Here is a 23,715-nt window from a genome sequence, read left to right as displayed (position 1 = left end):
CAATATTTCAGTAACTGTGCACTTAAAATTTTTAAGAATATAGATAGAAATGAACATATAAATAAGGGATAATAAAGTGTTTTTCCTTTGGGTCCATTCTTTCCTTTGCATATCAGGAGATGGCAGTATGTTATTCCATTCAAGTTACTAAAGACTTTCATCCTTCTCTGCTTTAGCAGGGAAACCAAATTCCTTCAGAGTCTTGGAGAGAATGTTCAGTCCTAGGCAAGTAGGAACTCTGGCATTTTGGTGGTCTTTGAGTTGCAAAGATATATCAACACATATCCATACCACCTTGATCAGTAAAGGAAAGAGACCCTAAATTTTGTCTAAAATGGAAAAAAAATGTTTTAAAAATTGTAGGGGTTTCTGGTACAAACAAATGAGAAAGAATACATCTGATGGTGCTGGATTTTGAATGATCCTCTGTTCAGAACATACAACAGTTTTACATATAATTTTTGCAAAAACAGGAAGAGTAAAGAAGAATAAAAATATATAAGAAGAATGCTAGAATTGAGCCCAAAGAAAAGCAGTCAGTCAGGAGGAAAAATATGCTTGAGCTGTAAGTTTATACTTAAACAAATTTAACATAGTCTTTGAAAACTAATCATGTTCAATGTTCAGTCTAAGTGTCTCATGTATGGCAAACCACAAAATGAGAAACAGACTTCCTTCAGTGTTAGTACATTGAGTGTTAGACACTGAACCAGAACAATTATACATTTCATTGAACTCTAGATCACTGTTACATTTCTGAACTCACATTACAATACATTTAAATGATTTCAAGCAAAAGCTGCCAGTGGCAACTCGTGTATTGTTCATAATCACTATATTTTTTATTTTTTCTTATACTCTGTTTTTGCTGCCTTTTTTTGTTCAAATCACCTTCATTATGTGTTTTCACAGGGTCATTGTGTGGTTCCTTCAGACTTTCATATAGTGATCTAATTTCTGTGTTTGTCTTATTTTATATATTAATATCTTTCAGCACCCCCAGATTCAAAAGGAGTCACAATATATCAAGTACTTGTGCTGTGATGATAAAGCAACCCTGCATCAGTGGGTAACAGGAATAAGAATTGCCAAGGTGAGATAAAAAGCAAATTTACTGTAATATATTTTCTGTAAAAGCAGGTCTTCCTGAGGTTGCTGACTGTCATCACCTCAGCTGGAAATGCTGTGACAAGAATGGACATTCATGTTAATTTTACCACAGAAACAAAGATCAGAAGTGCATGATGAGGATAGATTTGCTGAATGTCCCTGTGCCTTAGCTATCAGTATGTTTTTCTTGTTAACACAGAAGTGAGTTCAGTAGCTATAAAACTCATGTACTCATAAAACTTACAGCACAGTTATCTGGCTCAATAATAATATGCTGTAACTAAAGTGTGCAAGCTCTGGTCAGTCCAGTTGTGACATTTTTCAGACAATCCTACCCAAATTGTCTGCCTCACTCTGTTCCTAATTGACTGCCCATTTTTCTTTGTACAAAACATTAAGGTAGATGGATCTATACATAGCCTTGGTATTGGCTGTATTTTCCCACATAGACCTACTCCTCTTACCTGTTAGTTTGGGCTTTTTCCTGACAGTTCTGCTGGAGGGTGGCATATAACAAAGGTGTGGGGTGAACATAAAATTATGCTGTGTCTTACGCTGACAGAGCTATTTGCTCTAGAGCCTGGGATTCAGTGTTTCAAGTCTCCAGTTTGAAAATGTAATACTTGGGAAAATATACTGAGAACAGTTGATTTTAAAGACAGGTTTCCAGAAGTTTACCAATACTGAAATGAACGTGAAATGTAAGAATGATAACAGTAGGACTGTGTCTGGTCATGGGGATTCACATTTTGTTGTGATTTCCACCTGGCCCTACAAGAAAAGGCACACTACTTCTAGAAAGACACCTTCTAACAAAACTAGATAGGAGGAAACAAGGTCCAAAAGCAAAATGAATGCTTGGCCTATGTCAAGCCAATGTCAAGCTCATGTTATTGTTTTGATTCTTTTGCAGTATGGCAAGACACTCTATGACAATTACAAATGTGCAGTGAAGAAAGCTGCCTTGTCCTCTCGGTGGGCAAATCAAAAAGTGGTGGAGCCAGCTGCCCCTGCAGGATCCTCATCAGCAGGTACTGACACTGCCACAGCCGGTGAAGTCACATTTATTGCCCCTTTCTGTTATCATCAGTGTTGCATAGAGTCTTCGTCCAGAAAATTGTCCCATGGATTCAGCAAGATGTCTTTTTATAGACATGTCAGTGTAGCAGCAAAGCTCTCACTTAACAGTTAGAACTTGGAGAATACAAAGACAGTTCACTGAAGATCAGTTTAAATCTGCACAACTTAATAAGGCATTTTTCTGTTGGCATTTGAATCCTTTATCCTCCACCTACATTTTGCAGACTGAGGGTCCATATATTGAAAATTTCTGTTTGCCCATCTCTACACTGGCTGTACTGGAGCTTTTCTTCCAATTAGTAAAAGGAGTGAGTGGGATATTGTGAGATTGATCATTATGGAAAGATTAGAAAAGATGATAAATCATTATAGAAAGGGTGAGTCACTCTCTGTCCTAGCCTTTCCCTCATTTGCATGATAACAATGTGGGTGTTAGGACACAAGTAAGAAAGGACTGTGTTATTTTTAACCTTACTTTTCCAGTTCCTCCATCATGCTGCTGTTACTGATCTAATAATGATACCAGTACAACAGTGCATGATAGTAGCTGTAACTTGCATGACTATTTCTAGTTTACATGTTTAAGATATGCTTTATATGCTGGCCAAGTACTTACTGTCATAAGGCAGGTAAAGTTGAAATTACTGTTGGAAGTTAATACTCTGACTTCTCATGTAGACAACTCAAATACCTTTCTAGGGCTTCAGTTCAGTTCATGTTTTTTGAGTACATGGGAGATAGAAGGTGGTCTTCCTACTGTTCCTTGGAGTCAAATCATGTTGATAAATACACATCTGGTGTGGGGAGAGCAGTAACAGACTGTTTTGAGATCAGGGAGGTTTCTGACAGGGGAAGGTGTTTTTAAGGGCTTGTTTTACTACTCATTATCCTGCTCTGATTTTGTTAGCAATAAATTCACTTTGTATCTCTAAGTTGTGCCTGTTTTGCCCTTGGTGGTAGTTGGTAAGTGATCTCTCCCACTTCTCTGAGCCCACTAATTGTTTGTTAAATTTCTCTCCTCTGTCCAACTGCAGAGAGGAGTGAGTGAGCAGCTTTTGTGGGTGCCTGGCATCTGACCAGTGTCAACCCTTGACAGGAGGAAGTTTACTTGAGTGAGGGTGGATTTGGCAGTCCTGGGACATTGGTGTTCAGGTGCTGACACAGCAGTAGAGAATGGTCTGGCCAGGGGGGCTCCATGCTGGTGCTGCCATCTGTCCTGGATATGGGCAGGACTGAGGCCCTATAAGGGTGTATATAAATCTCTGAGACTTCAGCTCCTGGCTAGAATCCATGAGCACTGCATATGTTCAATAGAATATCTGCTAATTTTAACTAATGGATTGCATTAAATGGTTAAGTAGCCTGGAAAGGTTTTAGTCGTGTATACTGTCTCTGTATGGAATTAACTCTGAAGGATCATTAGTGTTGTAATTGAGGCAATTCACTGTGATTCTGGGTATCTTAGACTTGTCATAGCTGCCCTATGTAAAGCCTGGGGCCTGACTATGCTGCTAGAACTCCCTAACTGTGAGCAGCTGTTGTTTTGTGTTTTGGAAAAGGAACAAAGGATGTTCACTTCTGTTTTCAGATGGCTCCATAGCCATTTGTATGAGCTGACTTCAGTATAGGCTAAAATCTGCTATGGAAAACTACAGTCCTGTGTGAACTGGGCAGGGCTGTACTCTGTTAACTTCAGTGGCCGCCAAGGAAGGCAGGTGAAATTCTCACTTAGCATGTAGCCATTATTCCCTGGACACAGTGCTGTAACAAACATTGGTGTGTTCACATGTACCCCAACCTGTGTAGTCTGTGGCTCTGAAGCGTCCCAGGTGCACCTCAGTCAAAATATGTTGTTTCCCTCTTTGCTTTGTGCCTGTGTGCCTTTGAACACTAAAAAAATCAGTGTATGTAGTGGTCGTGCATGATATGCATCACAATATCATGATGTTTGAAAGATGGAAGATGTCACTATGCAGATGTTCCTTATCACTACAAGGATAAATATTTTGCATTTGGGTGTCTATATTTTGCATTATTTGGACTACCTTTTTTGCCTTAAAACAAATACTAATTTGCTATAAAATTTTGAAGAAATTGTAAAAAATACTATAACATTTAAATTAAAAATAAATCTTGAGAATAGAATGCATGGGCTCACATACTATATTGTCTGGGAGTCCATTAGCTGGCTGGCAGGAGATGATGTATGAAGTGTTGCTTTCAAGTCTAGCATAGTTTATATCCATTAACAGAAGAAGAAACAGATTACCATGTTCCAGCCTTCTGTTACATCATTTTTGCCAAGTAGAACACCATACCTACACCAAATAGAGTAGATCTCTCTCTGCTCTCCTTCATGTAGTTAAATCTCAGTATGACTGAGGGCAGCAATATCTCTGAGCAGTGTGAAAACCAAACTCTTGCTCTGCTATGAACAGCACACAAAGGGAGGTGAGACAGTAACTTGCTCCACTTTAGGGAGCATAACCCTTTTGGGCCACAGAACCCAGGGATTTACATCTGCTTCCACTGAGGAAGGAGAGCCACAAGATTGGTTTTATCTCTTTGCTGACTTCCATGTGAGTCCTTCAACAAATACAAGATTATAGTTTGAATGATCCAAGGTACTTTGGATTAAATATGCTGAACAATATGCAGGCACAGGTATAAAACCTCAGCATGTTAGACCACCTTCTGTCATCCCTTGAAGCTTAAATAGCCTTAGTAAATTAGGCACACTGCAGAGTTTTTCTTCTCTGCCAGTCATGGGATTTGCAGGTATGGCAGTAAAAATACTTTATTCTACTTCTTATCATATTCCTGGAACCTCTTTGCTGATCAGTAAAGTATGTGTTAAGATTAAAGCCATTGTTGTGCTTAGTCTACCCTGTAGACAGCTAAGGGTTCACTAATATCTGAGAAGTACAGGAGTGGAACTTTACTGGATCTCAGAGCTGTAAATTATAATAGAGCTAAGGCAGTCATTAAGGTTTGCCAATGCAGGTCTCTAGGCACCAAACTCTGTCTACTACTTTGACACACACAGCTTTCAAAAGTGCTGCACTAAAATGGAGAGTATTTAATCCTCATCAAACTACACAGGGGCAGAGGATTTTTTTATAATTAAACTTGTAAATTTGTTCTTTGGTCTCACATTCACTTACTCCATTTGACAGTACTGGGTTATTTATGCATATCCCTTGCACAAGGAGAAATGGTGGGCAGATGTTTTGCAGAGCTTTAACTCAGCCAGCTTTCAGATCTGCACTAATCTGAGACCACAGTGAAGTTCACAGATCTTTGTGACTCCAAGTGGGGCAGATATTTCAGAGCTGGGGAGATGTTTTAGCTCATTTACTAAAGAAAGTGGATCAGCCCCTTGGTAGGATTTCAGACTTTCCACTGTAATGACTGATTATTATGAAACTATGGTGCTTTTCATCTTTAGCCTAAACTAAACATAAAAAAAGGCAATAAAACCTGGGAATATAGTAATACTAGTAATACTATAGCACACTGCAAACCTCAAAATGCTGTTATGAAACAGGTATTTTAATGTAAGGTGCTTATGGATTTTAATGTAAGGTACTTTATTTTCCTTAAGTAATAAACTGAATAAGAAAAGTCCCAAAATGAGCTTGAAGTAGAAAACAGATTTTACTGAGTTATGTGTACAAACTCTGTAACAAGTGTTTCCTTGTGGAAGTTGTTAAAGAAATTGTTATAGTTGGGTATTCCCTGATCTGGTTAATATCACAGAAACATAACACTCTCTTCCCTCTGGCTCCTCTCCTTCTCACAGGTACTGTTCAGTCAAATGGACAGATTCCCCAAAGTGACCATTGTTCCAGTGCAGAAATTCCAGACACTCAGAAGAAAGTGGATACAGCTGAGGCACAAGTGAGCAGTTAATATAGTTCAATGTCATCTGTGAATGAGTTTTCCAAGTTTGTTTCCTTCACCTACTGTCTTCCCCTCGAAGTGCCAATGAGAATGATTTGGCCCCTGGGAAAGGTGGCTGCCCCCCACACTGCACACAGTGTGTGTGCTGTGCAGAACCAGGAGCCTCCAATGGGAGGTGAAGGCACAGCCACCCACTGCTTCTGTTCTTCAGAACAAGCAGCCATGAGTTCATGTAGCAGGAACAGGAATGTACCTGCTGGGATAGTCTCAAAGTGTGCTGCCAGAACCTTGGTGCCATGTTCTGTCTTTGCCAAAAAAACAAAAGGTGTTGCCTTAGAAACTCAAGACATACAATAGTGTTTTCCGTAGGGAACACTGCACAGCTGAACATGAGTGTGTAAGAAAGGAGAAACTGTGAAGAACTAAGGGAAAACCTTACATGTTTTCCTTCAGCTCTAAATGCATTTCTTGTTAAGCTCCAAATTTCATGTAATTGCACCAAGTCAAAATATCAAAGGGTACACTAAGAGAACCTCAAGAGCATTATACAGAAAAAAAGTGTGCATTTATTTGCAGATCATCATTCAATCTCTTCATCATGTATGAAGTGCACAGGACAAATGAAATTAAATTCCTCAGATTTTCCTGTCACCAGCATCACATGTTCTACACTTCTTGTTTCTGTCTTTGAGTTCCTCCTGTTTCTCTGTTCAGAACCTTACTTCCTTTGGACCAGATCACATTCTGAGAACTCAGCCACTAGTTCCCTCCTCCTCTGTCTCATTTACTTCCATGTTCATAGGCAAGGAGTGAGGAAGAGGAGGCACAAGTTATAATTAGCTCATGCTAGAATTTATGCTGCTGCAGGGGTGCAGAGCACTTTTCTCTAGAAGCAGGAAACAGGAGGAACCAGAGATCTGTGTGCAGCCATTGGGCTTTGATCCCATTGCAGTTATGGACATGGTGGGAGAGCTCCCGTGACTGCAGTGTTGTCATGAAGGGCCACCGGCTGTTTAGGAGAGACAGACCAGGAAAGTGCAGTGGTGGAGTTGCACTGGATGTGAAGCAACACTTGGAGTGTGCCAAGCTCTGCCCTGGTGAGGACAAAAGGGCGGGCTAGGAAGGGTGACACCATTGTGGGTGTTCACCACAGGCCGCCCGATCAGAAGGAGAGAGTGGATGAGGCCTTCTGCAGGCAGCTGGAAGCAGCCCCACAGTCACAGGCCCTGGTTCTTGGGGGGCTTTGACTGCCCTGACATCTTCTGGAAAAGCAAAACAGCAAAGCACAAGCAGTGCAGGAGGTTCCTGGAAAGCATTGATGACAATTTCTGTCCCAGGTAGTGAAGGATCCCACAAGGAATGCTTGGCTGCCTGACCTTAGACTAACAAACAGGGAAGGCCTTGCTGGACATGCAGCACTTGGGGCAGCCTTGGCTGCAGAGACCACGAGACTGTAGAGTTCAGTATTGAAGGAAGAGGTAGCAGGACAGAGAGACAGATTTCAAACTCCAGGACTCCAGGAGAGCTAACTTTAACATCTTTAGGGATCTTCTTGGAAGAATCCCATGGGAGAAGGCCCTGAAGGAAAGAGGGGTCCAAGAGAGGTGGTCAGTATTCAAAGATCATTTCTTCCAGGTTCAAGGAAAATGAATCCCAAAGATACTTCCATGGTGTTAGTCTTACTAACTGCAATTACTTGAAATTTTAAAAGCACTCATCTTCTGTGGACAGCATTCAAAGCAGCACTATGAATACTGTCAACAGAGAGGATTCCACTGTCAAAACCTCTATGGGCAGCTTCAGAAAGACAACAAAATACTCTTCATGTTTCAGGCAAAATGCACTCCACCTAATTTCCCTGTCTACTACACTCATGTATTTTCACATCTTTTTATGTTCTTAGGCAGTGGTATTAGTTTACAGGTTTACTTACTGTGCCTGTCCTTTTATTTTTCTGCTTATTAAAGGCTGAAACAAATAATGGCAGTGCACCTGGCCAGGCACAACCGTTGCTGAGGCCACAGAAAGTCCAGAGTAAGAGGACCTCACTGCAGCCTCCTCCTCCACCTGAAAGGCGTTCATCTGCTATTTCTGCTTCGCCAGTTCTACCCTCCAAAGTGATACGAGACAGTGGCATTTTCCTAACAGATCCAGAGAGCTTTCCAGCACCACCACCTACACTGAAGATTGATTTTCCTCCTCCACCACCATCATCTGATTTCTGTGAACCACCTCCTGATTTTGTGCCTCCACCACCACCAGTGTCCAGCAGCAGTAATGGAGATGTGCCATTACCCCCTCCACCTCCACCTGTTGCCAGTAAGCCACCACCACTTCCAGTGAAGAAACCTGTACCACTTCCTCCCAAAAGTCTGGAAAACACAGGACAAGGTGGAGAGCCACAGTCAGCAGGGCCACCTGTGATTACAGGGGGAGGCAAGCAAGCAGATTTCATGTCTGACCTAATGAAAGCTCTTGAGAAGAAAAGGGGTAACAGCTCCTGAACTCTGGGAGTGAGTAGACTTTAAGACATAGCTGGTTTTGTGAGGCACAACAGAAGATCATGCCTGGATCAGGATTCTCCAGGCGGAATTCTCCTGCAGAGTTTCTTTTGAACTCAAGACGATGGGGTACCCTTTGTCCCCCGCTTTGTCCCTGAAACCTTTGTCCTTTCCCCCTGCACCTCACCATCCCCTGCTCTTAACTCCCATTCCAGCACCAGGCCAAGGTAAGAATTAGCTGGAGAGTCTTGCTTCCCTCCACAAGAACAGCCAGGGATGGTGGAACAGCACTCTGGAGGCAGCCATTTCAGAAACTGAAATTCATCTACTCTGGCTGCCTTTTTAGTAGAATTGGAGTTAAAGGAAAAATACAATGTCCTCATGCAAATTTTGAGAAGTGGGAAGGAAGACCCCTTTTCACAGAAATGCCCTTAAAAGTTCTTTTTCAGAAGAGTTCCAGTTGTGGGGGCTTTCTTCCAATACAAAGATGCTTTTAATTTTTTTTTAATAGTCTGTCTTAAAAATGAAAACCTCAGCTAGATTATTGTGAGATGCAAGTTAGTGCCAGTACCATTTTCAGACAGTGTCACCCTAAATGTTGTACACTCCTGTTTCTATATGCAACTGAGTCATACCTGTCAGCATTCACAGCTGCTGCTTTGAAATCTCATTTATTTGGTTACATTTGACAAAGAAAAAAGTTTTATTTTGAAATCATGTATGCTTCTATGGTAAGCAGGAATTTTTTTTCTCTTGGTTAGTATCTGTCTTCAAACTGTACCTAGAAATGATGTGTCTTGTGAAAGACTTAGTAATTATCTTGTACCTGATAGGAATGTCTCTTCCCACAGGTTTTTCCTTTGTTCTCCCCATTTAATTCTCCACTGTTGATTTAGGAAGCATTCATTGTTAGCTCTTAAATAAAAATAGCTTCCATTTTATATCTGTACAAAGTGTCACAGTTAATGAACAGCCATTTTACTGGCAATTGGAACTTCAAATATTTTAAAGAATTTTTGCCTATACCTTCTAAACTTTGTTTTTCTTTATTCTGGTGTTTGCCTCTTCTCATGCACACCTGACCTTCTAGGATACCATCAGCAGTATGTCTCTGTATTTTAAATTATAAAAAAGCATAAAAAGCAAAGTGTGTGGTCTAAATAAATAAATGCATGCAAGCAGCTGACAGAGGAGGGGGTGAGCCTGCTGTGTTTGTCAGAATGGATTTCTAGATCCAGAAGTGGTGATGGAGTCAAGAGAATGACAAGCTGGTGGCAGTGCCACTGTCTGTGTTTTGGGTCACCTCTAGTCTTATTTGTGGCTTAAGGTTGGTTTGTCAATACTTACACACCTGCATTACAAGCTTAGCAGAAATAAGAATGCTGTAACCATGTCTTGATAAAGAACCTTTCCCTTTGAAATTAATGCTTTAAAAAAATTATTTTATTTTATTTTATTTTATTTAAAGCTGAAAACAGTGTTTGAAACCACATGCATTTCTTACTGAAATGATTTTGCCATAAACACCATGTTAAGCTGACAGAGAGAGAGTCCACCCAGCTCTTACTGGTTTTTGAGCTCCCTTGCTTTCAGCTGAACTGAGCAAAGAGCTCTCACCAAAGAAGTATGCCCACCATTAACCAAAGTGTCACCTGGAAGTGTTGAATTGACACACTGGGACATTCCAAAGGTATCTAAGCACCTTCAAACGGCCAAACTTAAAAATCCCCTCTAGACTAGTGTAAGGCTCAAACAAACCTCAGTTTAAAGTGGAGGGGAAAAATACCAACAGCCTAAAAGTAAGAGGGTTAAAACCAGGAGTTTAAAAAAAGAATTTAAAATGAGGAAAGGATTACTGTTTCCCAATCCCTTTCCATATATAACTGAAGGAAGCATTATGCAGAATCAGTGAAGAGCTAGATGTCATTTTCTGACTAGGTATTAGGAGTGCACATATTTGACATACTTAGGTGACAGCAGCTGTCTGCAAGTCAACTGTTTTAAAATCAAGTTACTTTTATGAAATATACACCCAGCATCAAAATAAAGCAGAACATGTCCTTGGAAAAATGTTGCACAGTAAGGTCACAAAGCACTGAGACTTTTACAATGGCTTTGCTAGCATTCACTCTTCTCACCAGAATGCTCAGCCTCCCACCCTATTTCCTCCCTTCTCTTTTGTTACAACACAAAAAAATCAATTTTAATACATTTTACATCTGCAGTCGATCATAATTCATGCACTTAATCTTACACAAAAGAAGTTGAACTTTCTTCAAAACAAAAAAAATCAAAGCCTACAGAAAACTCCAGAAATGAAGTAAAATGCTGTGATGATTAGACCTCTATCAACTATTTTGTGTAGGTACATGATTACATGGAATTTTTTAAATGTAAGATTTAGACTCCATTCAAAGAACAAAGCTGCCTCTTATTGAACACAATTATCTGGCTTGATCTGGTACTAAAATACACTGCAAAATACAAAAAGTTGTTCCAATGCTGTAGTTCAAAGCATTTGTAAAAATAAATTAATCCTTCTACCTCTACCTAATCTATTGTCTTCTAAATGGTCTGCACATCACTAGACCTTACAGTATTTTAGCCTGAAAATATCTGAAATTGCAGCATGTCCTTTTTAACCTTCCTCCATACCTGAAATGGAAGCAGTCTCAGCTGAGATGCTCCCAACACAGTCCTTTTCCAGGGCCAAGCAGCAAATTTTTCCTGAGACTTCATATCTATGCACCAATAATCTTTCTACTCCTATCAAAAGATACTTTCAAAGAGAAGTGGTCCTCTGGATAAGCACCTGACACCAACAAAGACACCAAAACTTACTCTGGAGTCAGAGAGACATCTTTCATCTCTCCCAAGACAGACATCTTTGCAAACTATTTAACTGAATTCCCCTTAAATCTTTTGTCAGTTTAATGGGACAAAACATAATCAGAATGAGAAAAGGTGTCAAGGTCTAAGATGATCCTTTGTGCTAGGTCTGCAAGATTTAAGAACATTTATGTCTGAAGAACACAGCTAAATTTGATGAGTAACAGCAAGAAGAAAATTCATCAAAATACTGCATTATTAAAACTAGCTTAGATAAATTTTAAATTGATCAGTCACTAAAAGTTATTTTAAGCTAAAGACCCACCTGATCAGCATGAATTTTGAGAGGTTAAGTGTTACAGTTTGGCAGAACTTAAACATTGGGACTCAAAGTAAAGCACAGCTGAATGTGAGAGGCAGAGTTGTCAATGCCAGGATAATCTGCTGATGCAACCCTCCATAGTGATGCACTTCTTTAATCTTGAGACTTCCTAAGTTGGTCAAGAACAGATTACAGTCCACAAAGTCTAAGGGAGAAGTTCCTGTTGGCCTTGATCCATTAGCCCAATTTGCAGGCTTGAGCTTTGACCTTGATCATTCTTCTTGCTTGTTTGACTTTCCCTCAGGATGAACAGCTGACTTTGAGATGCCTGGCCCAGGCTGGGGGGCGCAGGGAGTACCCAGCTCTCTCTGCAGCCTCCTGCCTCTGAAAGGGCTGCTGCAAAACCTGCTCCAGGAGCTCAACCTGGAAGCCATCAAAAATGGGTAAGTTTTTATATCAAATGTTTTCTGGTAAACAAGGAAAGGTTTTTCCTCTGGTAAACAAGGAAAGGTTTTTCCAGAAACTATCACATGAATTGCTTACTATTATTTGTACTACTATTAATACACTCACTACTATTTATGTTATAATTAATACTATTAATAATTCTGTTAATATTTTAAATAGCAATTGGTGTTTCATGGTACAATTTTGGTCAAAATGTAATACAATTCAAAGTGTAAATGTAAAAATTGTTTCAATAGCTGTTATGCCAGTTATTATTAAATCTGTCAAGAAAAAAAAAAGATAATTTACCTCCGAGAAATCATTCAAATTAGCTTTTTGCACTGCTGATTCTGCCATCCAATTCCTAAGTATGTATCTAGGATTAACAGCTGAAACCAAGAGTAAATAATGTTAAATTTATTTAGACATATTAAACAAAAGGAAAACAGTCACTGAAACATGTCACTGAAATCTTCAAGAGTTAAATTTGCAGATCAAGAAAAAATGCATAAAAAGGAAAAGGAATTTATCAATCTACTTAATTCTCTGAGTTGCTAAAAGAATTTTTTAAACTTGCACTATCAGTAGTGCCAAAATGCCAAACAGAAATTAGAGTAGCACAGAACATTGATAGAGGAAGGATTTCCTGTCAGGAACACCTGCAGGCTTTACAAGTGCAATGAGTTTACCAGGGCTCAGGTTCCTGCAGCGTTGATGGAAAACATTTCAATGTTGTCAATACCTTCCTGGAGATCACAAAAATGAATATTGTATCATTTAATTTACAAAGTAATTACTAAGATATCCTTTAAATTATATGTATATAGGCCATAAAAGCCTTTAATGTTAAAATTCAGCTGTATTTTTTAGAAACTACTTTTTCAACTTTCCTTTTAATCACCTGGCTGAGGGTAGGCAGAGGTTCCTCAGTTTTTTCCACAGCTGCCTGTTGTATCCTTTTGGAAACCCTCATGACAACTGCACTGCTTCCCTGGCTTGTTTCAGGCTGCTTTTGTCTAATGAGCAGTAGAGAGAATGTAGCAACACGAGAAAATAAAACTGCTGAATTAGTAAACTAGGATATATTCTACACCAGAGCCATTAACAATTTATATAAGGAGTTTTGCCAAACTGTATGCCAGGGACAATTCATATCAGCACACATGGCTCTAATTATCAATTTTTTGGCAGTTTATGTCGATGAAAGTCTTATTTTTGTTCTGCAATTAAAGGCTAGAATTCTACTTCAGTAAGTTTTCCCTTTACCTAATAATCAAAACAATGTTACAGAATAATTCTAACACTTCAAGCATGCTTTGAAATCTTAATTTGCCATTGTTCTGTATATTTTCCCCAATTCAGTAAGCATTTTTTACATTAAGGGATTAGTGATACCAAAGGTGTTTCACTCATGCACTTGAAACCAAAAGTCTGTGATTTATGGACATACACAAACTTCAGCTCCTTCTCTTTCCCCTGATGTCCCAGTAGGTTTTATATTAATAAATTTTAGGTTTATATATTTCTTTTTAAAAACCCATGGGCCTTCATGAAATATTCTTATAAATACCCTTACAGCATATTTGAAAGAGGGTATTGGAAAAAGCAGGGGAATGATCAAAATTACCATCTCAAACTTCCCTCTATTCAAGTCCTTTAATCAATAAGTTATTAAATTATTCTATTTACAAATAATATATTAGAAGGGGTCACAGACATTCTTCTTTTTCACATCCCCCCTGTCTAGTATGTATTTACATATTAAAAAAGTCAATAAATACAACTGTTTACTGGGAATCCTGATAACCTCTACACAGGCATAACAACACTGCCCTAACTGATAAAGAACAGTGTTTTACCACTTAGCAAAACAATTTGCTCTGGCCAAGTATTTGATTTAATCCAGTAAATGGGTTATCAATAGTAAAGTGTGATAACTATTTAAAAAAATATTTTAAAAGGTGAAAAAGTTAACATATTACTCATTCAAAAAATGGTAATTCACATTAGAGCTGTGAGTCATTTTAGCAGGAGAATATTTGTCCCAGAAATAAATTCTTAACAATTGCAAATTGACAAGTTTCACGGTGGTTTTAAAAATGTCAGTATTTAACACAAGTCACAAGATAATTATCAAAGAGTAATACAAGCCAGGTAAGAAAAGGACAAAGCAAAAGAACTTTTGTGCCCTTTATAAGCATGATCTGGTCTACTTTTTTTACATGCTGCTTTTGTAAAGAAATACAATTTTAGACTTGGATTGTCAAAACTTTTTGATCAACTCCAGAAGAACTAAGTTTAGGCAGTACAAGATAAAACACTACTAAGAACAGAAAAAAAAATAAAAATAATGAATAAGTGATGACTTTGAATGATTCAAGCTAATGTATTTTGAGAAGTGAGATTTTTTATGACACTAACAATAAGGGAAGGGTGATGAATAATGAGGTGCTAATGCCAGTATATTCAAGGTCAATCAAAGACAGCAGTACACAATTTAGTGGAACTTCCCAACCCAGTTGAGAATCTGAGGAGCCCGGACAGATTTGTCTTCACCATGAAATGCTGGGTAAAAATGCAGACTTGCCTGAATTGAGCCAGATTTCTGCTGGAAGTTGTGCTGACAAGGACAGCTGTTACAAGCAAATGCTCAAACAACCAACAAACAAAACAAAAACTGAAATCATTTTTTAAGAGACCACAGGGGCACCTAAGTAATCTATTTAAATCCATGGATGTAAAAATGTAAAAAAGAACAAAAAAAAAAATCCCCAAAACCTCTGTAAGAAATTTCAGTCACACTGTAATATTGGGCACCTAGCAAAAGTCCAGCAAGGATTGTTGATTTTAAATAAAACAATAACAAACTACCATCAATAGCCTATTATAAATTTTTGCAGCTCTGCAGTATGAATAGAGTGATGGTTGATTATATGGAAGAAAATGAACTGAACCATGAATCTTTGCAGATCAGGTTTTGACTGCTACCAAAACTAAGACCATTAGCACAAGTGTCATTTTGGAGGCAAAAACCCTTTTCCATGTTTCATCTGTCTCCTGCCTGTACTATGAAATCCTCTGAGGTGCATGTAGAAAAACAATGATGTTTTGCAGAAGATCATTGACAAATTAGGACCCTTTCTGATTTGGAATAAAACCTCAGAATGTCATGATTTTCTCTAAAAGCAGATTTAAAAGATACAGAAAAATAAGATATGTGTTTAGACAGTTTTCAGCATTCAATTTTAGCTGAGGAAAACAGGAACTTGAAAATTCAAAACGATAATTGAGTGAAGGGCCTCAGAAACTCACAGATGAAGCTTCTTAACCCTACTGAAAACCAATAAAATAAATATTTCTTCTTGGTAGCTCTTTTCATATTAACTTTCTAAGATGCATATAGAATTTTAAGAAGTATTCTTTAAAAAGTATAGAGCCTTTGTTAGAAATGGGGATGCAAACCTGAAACCATAAACTGTGCCCTCCGTAGTTTTACTGCCTCATTACTGAAAGTCAGTGCCAGCTCCTGCCATTTTCCTGGGAAATCGATTGGAGCTTTAGAAGAAAGGGGCCAATCAATACCCAACAAAAGAGTGCAGCCATTTCCATCCTGCTTGGCAGGAAGCACCCTGCAAAGCAGTGTAACAGTGAAGCCTCTTGGGCAGAGTTTGATCAGATCTTGTAGTTCCTTTATTCCCTTTTGGCCATTGATTTTCAGTAGCTCATTTTCTCTTATAAGCAAATTTCACAAATTTACCACAGCAGCTTACTGCAGATCAAAAATATCTCCCGCTGAACAATTCTTGGAGTTTCATATGCACTGTTTCTGCTGTGATACCTAACTGCAGAACCTTTGCCATTTTGTCTTTAGCATAATTTGGAGAATCAAAGCACCTTACTTTGCCTCCTATGACCAGATAATCCTTTCACAAGGAGTTTTTCCTCTGGGTGACAGAAAGAAAAAGTGTGTCCCTATCAGAAATCTGAATTCTGTGTAGCATGTAGAAAGGGCAGAGACAGGCAGAATGAATGTATATTGCTACAAGATTTGGAGCAGCATAATGAGAGTTTCTCCTCTTAAAAAAATACTGTATTTTAGTTCTACCCAAAAAGAAAAACACCTACCACAAAAGAAACATATGTAAATAGATATTTGCCATCTGCAAGCAGATGACTCCTTTGGATTGTTTTACTCACTTGCCATTCTTGTTCTTCTTTTGGCATCTGAGTCACCATTGTTACTACACATCAAAAACAAACAAAAAGAAAAAAACAGAAAGCACTTTAGCTAGTGAGGATTAAGCTGATTTATTTTTAGATATATCTTATTTGACTTCCATTAAAATCATTAAGTGCTCTGCTTTTGTGTTTGGCAGAAGCTGGTGTGAATCTCTATGAATAATTAGACTTGGAAAAAACTGCACACTTTCTTGTAGGTTCTGTGCCTTGTATTGACTTTTCCCCTAAGAATTTTGTTTACTGAATAAAATTTCCAAGTACCTGATATGTATTTATTTTGACTACTATTAGCCATGCATACCATATATAACTAAGAAAAAAAATGTTAGATTCTTTATTGATTTAACACAAAAGAGTCCTGTGCATTCCTATCTATGCAACACCATGGTTTCCAAATACAATCTGTATATTTGCAACTGTTCAATCTCCATCCCCTGCCACCATAAAGCAATGTTATTACATAGTAAATATATATAAATAAGCAGTAATTAAACACTATTCATTCCTATGTACTTGCAAAGCCTGTTTGTGATTCTTGGACAGAATCTGTAGGATTGCTATTTGAAGAAAAACTGTTAACCAAAGAAAACTGATCAGGTGCTCAGTGAAGGACAAAGAATAGAAATTACTCCTACCATGTCATTTTTATGCACCTGAGTGTCAAAACAGAACTACAACAGTAATTATTGTTGAATCCAGCAGAATGTAGAGCCAAGAAAACAAAAAAGACATATGAAACCATGTTTGGGCCAGTTTATTAGACCCATTAAAGACTATGCAAAATCACTGCAGATTAAGTTTGCCTGCTTCTGGCAAATACAGACTTTAAACTACAACCAGACTTGCCTGTTTAATCTCAGGAGGTACATAGTAACCCACTCTGAAAATAATTTGTGTTTACCCAGATCCTGGAGAGCCCAGAATTCCTAAAGAGAAAGAAACATTTATTGGCAGATAATCAGAATTATTTTTCTGTTAAGCAAAAACCAAAGTAAGCAACAAATACTGTGTTTTAGCCCCAGCTGGCAACTAAGCCTCACACAACCACTTGCCCTTTAAACCTCAGCTAAGGTTTAAAGTAAGGTTAAAAGTAAGAAAACCCATGGGTTGAGATAAGATCAGTTTAATAATTGAAATAATTTAATAACAACAATCATAATAGCAATGTGAAGGAAAATATCAAAAGGAGAGTGAAATAAAACCCAACAAAAACAAGTGATGCAAATGAAAATCAATTGCTCACCAACCTATGCCCAGCCAGTTCCCAGGCAGGGTATCCCCCTGAGCTCTCTGCTGGTTTGTTTGCTGAGCATGGCACCAAGTGCTGTGGGATATCCCTGTGGCCAGTTTGGGTCAGCTGTCCTGGCTCTGTCCCCTCCCAGCTCCTTGTCCACCCCCAGCCTCCTTGCTGGCCGGGCACCACGAGAAGCTGCAAAGTCCTTGACTCAGTGTAAGCCCTGCTCAGCAACAGCTAAACCTTCAGTGTGTTATCAGCATTATCCACAATCTGAATCCAAAACATGGCACTCTACCAGCTACTAGGAAGAGAATTAACTCTTATCCCAGCTGAAAGCAGGACAATGAGCAATAAAAGGATTTAAAAGACAAATGTATTAGGACCCTTCAAAGAATTTTCTCCCTAAACATTCCACTACTATCTTTTGCTCTGTATTCAAATTATTTATTTTTGCTAGCATGATGCAGCCTCATGAATCCACCTCTGTTATGACAAATTTTACCTAAACACCTCTAGCACTTCACCCCTATTCTTCCTTGGCTTATTGTCTGACCTATTTGATTTTTTAAGCTACATAATTAAAGGTTTCACTTTCTTCTGAGACTCATACATGGGTCAGATATATTAATATAATTGTTTTTCATTAAAAAGTGTGCAATAAGCAAAATATATAAATAAAGAAAAGGTAGAGAGAAAGAGAAACTAAAAGCTACAGGGATAGGAGAAAACTGAGAAGAATAGAGACAGCAGGAGAGGAGACAGAACTTGGAAGATGCTGACAGCAAGGAATCAGAGCTTGGGGTTACTGCCTCCGTGGTGGACAGCAAACACAAACCAGGCCTCTCTGGCTGATTACACTGAGCCAACAGCTGCTTCATATTCCTCAGCTCACAGACAAAAAATGAACTTCAGAGAAAGAACAGATTAGGAAGAAATGGATATAGATAAAAGGAGCTAAACTGCACATATTCAAGAAAAAAAAAAAAAGTAAGGGAAATTAAAAACAAGAAGAAAAAGTTTTTATCCCATCTGGGTTTTTTTGTTTTGGGGTTTTTTGAGGAATAAGAGTAAAAAGTATATGAAAATTATATTTGATCATAAAAATGAGCACAGAAATGACTAAGAGCTGGGAATCAGGCAGGTGGATAACAGGTGGGTATGAGAATCAAGCATTTGTTCAAAGATGTGCAGAGTTAGGCTGCTTTAGGAGGAATTTCATAATGTTTTCAGTTAATACTAAATGCAAGGACTCCTGCAGTGTTCCCAAAGGATTCTAGCATTTTTAGGTCAATTTTGGTGTGCAGCTGAAAAAATCTTTAATATTGATGCACAAATCAATATGAAAACTTGCTGATAAAGTGTGTAAATAAACAGAGGTGAAATTACTTTAAAATTGAAATTCTTTAAAACAATGAAAACTTTTTACCAGCATAAAATTGTACTTGTTTTTCCACATCAGTTTTGAAACTCAGAATTTGTGGGCTAAATAATTTCATTGTGTGAGAAAAAAAAAAAAAAAAGATCAGGTTGCTACCAAGTGAGGGCTGGAAATGACCCTTGGTGTAGCAGCAGGATCACAACTACACCACAATTGCGGGTTCCTCAGCTAACACCTTCAAAGATGGGAAGATGGTGTTGCCATAAATGGAAAAATCCCTTGGGTTCCATGACAAAAATACCTTCTCTTACAAATGCACCCATTCTCTTATCACCCTCCTGTGCAAACAAATAATTCCAAAGGCCACAACTCCGGCGTTTTTTTTGTTGCTTACCTCTAGAGTAACAAAACTTTTAAACTCTTAATGGCTTCAGGTTCATAGAGAAGGTGAGGATAGACCTCTTACTTAACAGAAGAAAACAAGGAAAATCAGAAAATTTGCTCAAAACCACTTAACTATACGTGGAAAAAGAACCATCAACTCCTCATTTTCATTCAGTGTTTTACATTGTCATCCTGCTGCCTAAAAACAACCTCCTAAGTCCTGCTCTCATTTTAAATTGGCTTCAAAAACAAACAGACATAAATCAGATGTCTGGGGAAGGTAATGAAGTTTCCCAGGCAAAATTAACAGTATTCATCACATGGAAATACATCACTATATTAAAAAATAAAAGGAAAAAAAAAAATTTGGCTCCTGCAAAAAGGCCATTTTCTTTCCAGTTTAGGTTCCTTTTCAGAACCATATTACAAGCTTCCTTTTCAGAATTTCCCTTTTGCTTTTTTATTCAGTTATGACTTGCCTAGAATCTCAGTCCAGTTCAAATATGTCAGCTATATTTCCACTTTCAAAGATTGCACTACATCCAAGTAAAAAATTTAAGTATTCTCATGTATTTCCTGAAGAATAAGTTTAGTCTAAGAGCAACACAGGATGAGATAGCAGGCTGAGCAGGACACAAGAGCAAAATGTATTCTCATGCTTTAAGTTACATTTAAAACCAATCTCTTGCTCAAGGAAGGGCAGAGGCCATGCTGGGAAAAGATTTGTAGCAGGAATTTATGTTGAGATGGAATCTCACTTATCATCAGATACCAAGACAAGCAAATATGCCTGAGAGCAGAGGTTTAGGCCACCTGGTAAACCCATGTCAGGAACAGTCTGGTTGACCTGAGGCTGAAATTTTCCTCATGAGTCCTGTGCAACTTCACTTATTTGACAAAAAGTATTCTTAAACAAAACAACAAAAAACCAGGGAGATGAAGGGGAAGAAAATTCTTTGTAGCAGACCCACATTAAATGTGACAAAAATCACATTCCCAGTTGTGTATGAGTATTTATTACCACTCATATTGGACCTATACCAAAGGGTCAAAATCTGACTTGAGCATTTTTCATGAATGCACATTTCATTAGCACTTTTCATTAACATATCCATCATTACCAGATACAGGCTTAACAAGGGGAGGTGGCCTGACACAGGTGTATTAGTCCCTCTGTGCCTTAATAATGACACAATAACATATTTCCCAGACAAATCATGGCTTGAGATAGCCTCTGCTATATCAGAGTTATGTCCAATTTGATTTACTCTTTTCATATTAAGCATTCCTAGGACTGGGTGCTTGTATTTATACCTCAGGAATATGGAGCTTCTTTAACTGGTCTGCAGTAATTTCACTCAGCTCTCGGAATGTCATTGTAAAATCAGCCTTTGTATCTTCCATAATCTAGTGAATAAAGACACTTCTATGAGTGCTTTTCAAGTGTGGGGTACCAGTTCAGATGTTTGCCAACAAAATTATCAAAGTAAACTCACTTTTAAGAGGAAAGCAATCAAATAGTTATCACTCTCATTCTCCCCAAGAAGACCCAATTTTGTTTTGAATAGTTCTGTGAAACTGAAAATAGTAACAAAGTATGGAAGTTGTGAACATTATATATTTTATAGCATTGTAATTAGAAGGTTTCAGTTCTGCAAGTGCATACCGACTGTGATACTGCTCACCAAACCCCTCCAAAATCTGGGAAGCTCTGCAAAACAGAAGAAATGTCAAGCTCTAAGGAACTGAAATGCTGCTGCAGGTATAATCCTGCTGTACATCAAACAACAAAAACTTCTGCCTGCTATCTCAGAAACACTGATACTCTGAATCATCTGGGATCTGTTCTTCATATAAGAATCTTTACAGGAGGCTATTAAAAACTGTTTCATTACTTCAGGACAATGCATGGTCTTCCTAATAAAATGTCTTACAAAACAAGCGAGGCAAACTGAGAACAGAAAACTATGGGCAAAAGTCCTACCTTAGTGAAAGGAAAAAGGATCACACAACATCAATAGCTCCCTATAGTCCTATTTTACTACTATTTTTGACCCAACAAAAACTTTTCTCCCCACCCTCTAATCTTATTCTGGCCAACAACTAATCCAGAATCAATTCCCAGTTAAAAAAATGAAATATCTTAAAAGCAAATCCCTTTCTTTCCTAAGCATATGATGCTTACAGTGTCTCTCATCTCACTAGTTCCTTTAAGCATTGTGATATTTTAAGGATTACTTACAGCTGCTTTTGCCTGGGATCCAATAAAGGTTTTAGAGCTTGTAACAGCTTGCTCAGATTAAACAGCCCAACACTTGCCTGATTTCCTATTTTATACCTCCTTTCATCATCAGATGTATTTGGAACAAAATCTGTTTCAAACAAAACATTACTTTTCCATAACAGAGTAATTACAATAAAGAATCAATGATAAAATATTGAAATACATTCATTTTTATACTTACACAGCAAACTTATAGAAGACTTAAAACCACTTAAATATTTAAAATTAGATCACAAGAATACTTATGAAAGTGAATTAACTCAAGATCTATCATTTGCAAATCTAAGGAATACATCCTTCACACACAACTTCCCATATGTTATAAGTGACATTTTCCCACCTGAAGATACAAGGTAAGTTCAGATGGTTACAGTGAAAAATAAACACTTTTTCATTAAAAACAGTTTTTTACACTTAACTTCAGTATTTGTACTACTTCTAGTGCACATAGATTAAGCAAACATATTTAGCACATAGATTAAGCAAACAAATGTCCAACTAGATTCAGGATTTAAGTGTTTGTGGAAAAGTCACACATAGAGTAAACATGTATTTACCTGTACAGTAAACATGTATTTAATAGGCCACCTAAGCAAGATTTGTTTCAATTGGACAATCGAGCTTTGTATTCACATAAAAATACGCCTATATCTGGATTTTATATCCAGTAGTAAAATATTCTATCTAGAGCAGCAGTGTGTGAGGGGATCAGTGGGAGCCCCTCACTCAAATCAAACCCAGATAAGCTGATCAATGCACACAGCATCACCTGAGTCCTCAGAGGACACTGACAGCAAATGGAGCTTGAAGGAGGACACTCCCAACTCATCTGTCAGATCTGGTGAGTGATTCCAATCTGAATTTTGACTCTAACACTTCTCATCTGGCTCTAGGGTGCACTGTCTGGCTGGGACAGTCAGTTCTCTTCACAACAGCCTGTCTGGAGCTGTGTGTTGAACTTGTGACCAAAGCAGTGCTGATAGCACAGCAATGTTCTACACATTGCTCAGCAGGGCTGGCCCAGCATCAAGGGCTCAATTCTCATTCTGCAAGCCCAGAAAATGAGGCTGGGGTGGGCCAGATAGGAAGGGATGCAGCTGGGACAGCTGAGCTCAGCTGGCCAAAGCGATATTCCACACTTACAACATCATGATCAGCAATAAAAACTGGGGGTACTTTTTCCAAGGCAGTTGTTGCTTGGGAACTGACTTGGCATCAGTCTGGTGGTGACATATGGTGAGTGATTCTCTTTGCATCACTTGCTGCTCACTCCTGTCATTTTTTTCCCCTTGACTTATACAAATGTCATTATCTTGATCCATAAGCTTTTTCTTAGCCTTCCTTTTCCAATTGTCTCCCTCAGCCCACAGCAGGGAGGGGTGAGCCAGTGGCTTAATTGCCAGATGGGTTCAACCCACCCTATAAAGAAAGATCTAAAAGGAAAAAATCCCCATTTTGTTCAATACAATAGAAACAATATGACATTTATTCTCATGACTTTTCCTTAATTTGAGGCTGCAGGCATGAAAACACATAGCAAGATAACCACTGCTGATTCTGAAGTTTATTCAGTTGCAAACTATAAACAATATTCTAAGAATACACATTTATGTACATACTGAACCTGTACCTATCAATCCCAGACTGGCTGAGTTAATACTTTCAAAGAAAGGTTCCCATGACTGTGTAGGTTTGATTTCTTTTCTTCCACCATATAATTAGCTGCTGTGACTATAAAACTAGAGCTTTCATGCATGCAAGTTACTGTATTCCACTTCTGCTTTTGGCTGCTTCCAGCAATACACAATTTTTAGTTTTCTAGGCTTCTGTTGTAGTATCTATTGAATTGATGGTGATCAAGTAGAAACACTCTCATGGAAATGGGTTTAATAGTAATATTTCATTAACAAGACTTTTAGTCATTGAATGCAACCTATATAGTGTATCATAAAACTGGTCACTAATGCAATTTTTTTCCCTAAAGCTCTTCAAACAGTACAC

At 38.2% G+C, this 23,715-nt stretch overlaps 2 protein-coding genes across 5 annotated transcripts in view; one reads left to right on the top strand and one right to left on the bottom strand.

Moving 5' to 3' along the window:
- APBB1IP (amyloid beta precursor protein binding family B member 1 interacting protein) overlaps positions 1–9,535 on the top strand; it is a 63,580-nt gene extending 54,045 nt beyond the window's left edge. For 2 of the 3 annotated variants that reach the window (XM_063149474.1, XM_063149495.1), the window contains 4 exons: positions 995–1,093; positions 2,024–2,162; positions 5,993–6,090; positions 8,061–9,535. In XM_063149474.1, coding sequence (XP_063005544.1) covers positions 995–1,093; positions 2,024–2,162; positions 5,993–6,090; positions 8,061–8,597 — 873 coding nt within the window. In that variant the 3' untranslated portion in view covers positions 8,598–9,535. The remainder of the gene's footprint in view (positions 1–994; positions 1,094–2,023; positions 2,163–5,992; positions 6,091–8,060) is intronic. The other variant, XM_063149484.1, reaches the window with a different exon arrangement.
- A 250-nt stretch (positions 9,536–9,785) lies between these two features.
- Positions 9,786–23,715, bottom strand: part of LOC134414631 (protein adenylyltransferase SelO-like) — a 24,877-nt gene continuing 10,947 nt past the window's right edge. Inside the window, exons 12-19 of one of the 2 annotated variants that reach the window (XM_063149507.1) lie at positions 21,673–21,802; positions 21,097–21,141; positions 20,927–21,008; positions 20,745–20,837; positions 17,278–17,357; positions 16,390–16,433; positions 12,502–12,581; positions 9,786–12,168 (exon numbers count right to left, since the gene is read on the bottom strand). In XM_063149507.1, the coding sequence (XP_063005577.1) occupies positions 12,046–12,168; positions 12,502–12,581; positions 16,390–16,433; positions 17,278–17,357; positions 20,745–20,837; positions 20,927–21,008; positions 21,097–21,141; positions 21,673–21,802 (677 nt within the window). In that variant the 3' untranslated portion in view covers positions 9,786–12,045. Of the gene's footprint in view, positions 12,169–12,501; positions 12,582–12,720; positions 12,939–16,389; positions 16,434–17,277; positions 17,358–20,744; positions 20,838–20,926; positions 21,009–21,096; positions 21,142–21,672; positions 21,803–23,715 lie in introns of those variants that run through there. The other variant, XM_063149517.1, reaches the window with a different exon arrangement.

The sequence above is a fragment of the Melospiza melodia genome, chromosome 1 (genome assembly GCF_035770615.1).
Source record: "Melospiza melodia melodia isolate bMelMel2 chromosome 1, bMelMel2.pri, whole genome shotgun sequence".
Taxonomy (NCBI): Eukaryota; Metazoa; Chordata; class Aves; order Passeriformes; family Passerellidae; genus Melospiza; species Melospiza melodia.
This window is presented reverse-complemented; position numbering and strand designations above follow the sequence as displayed.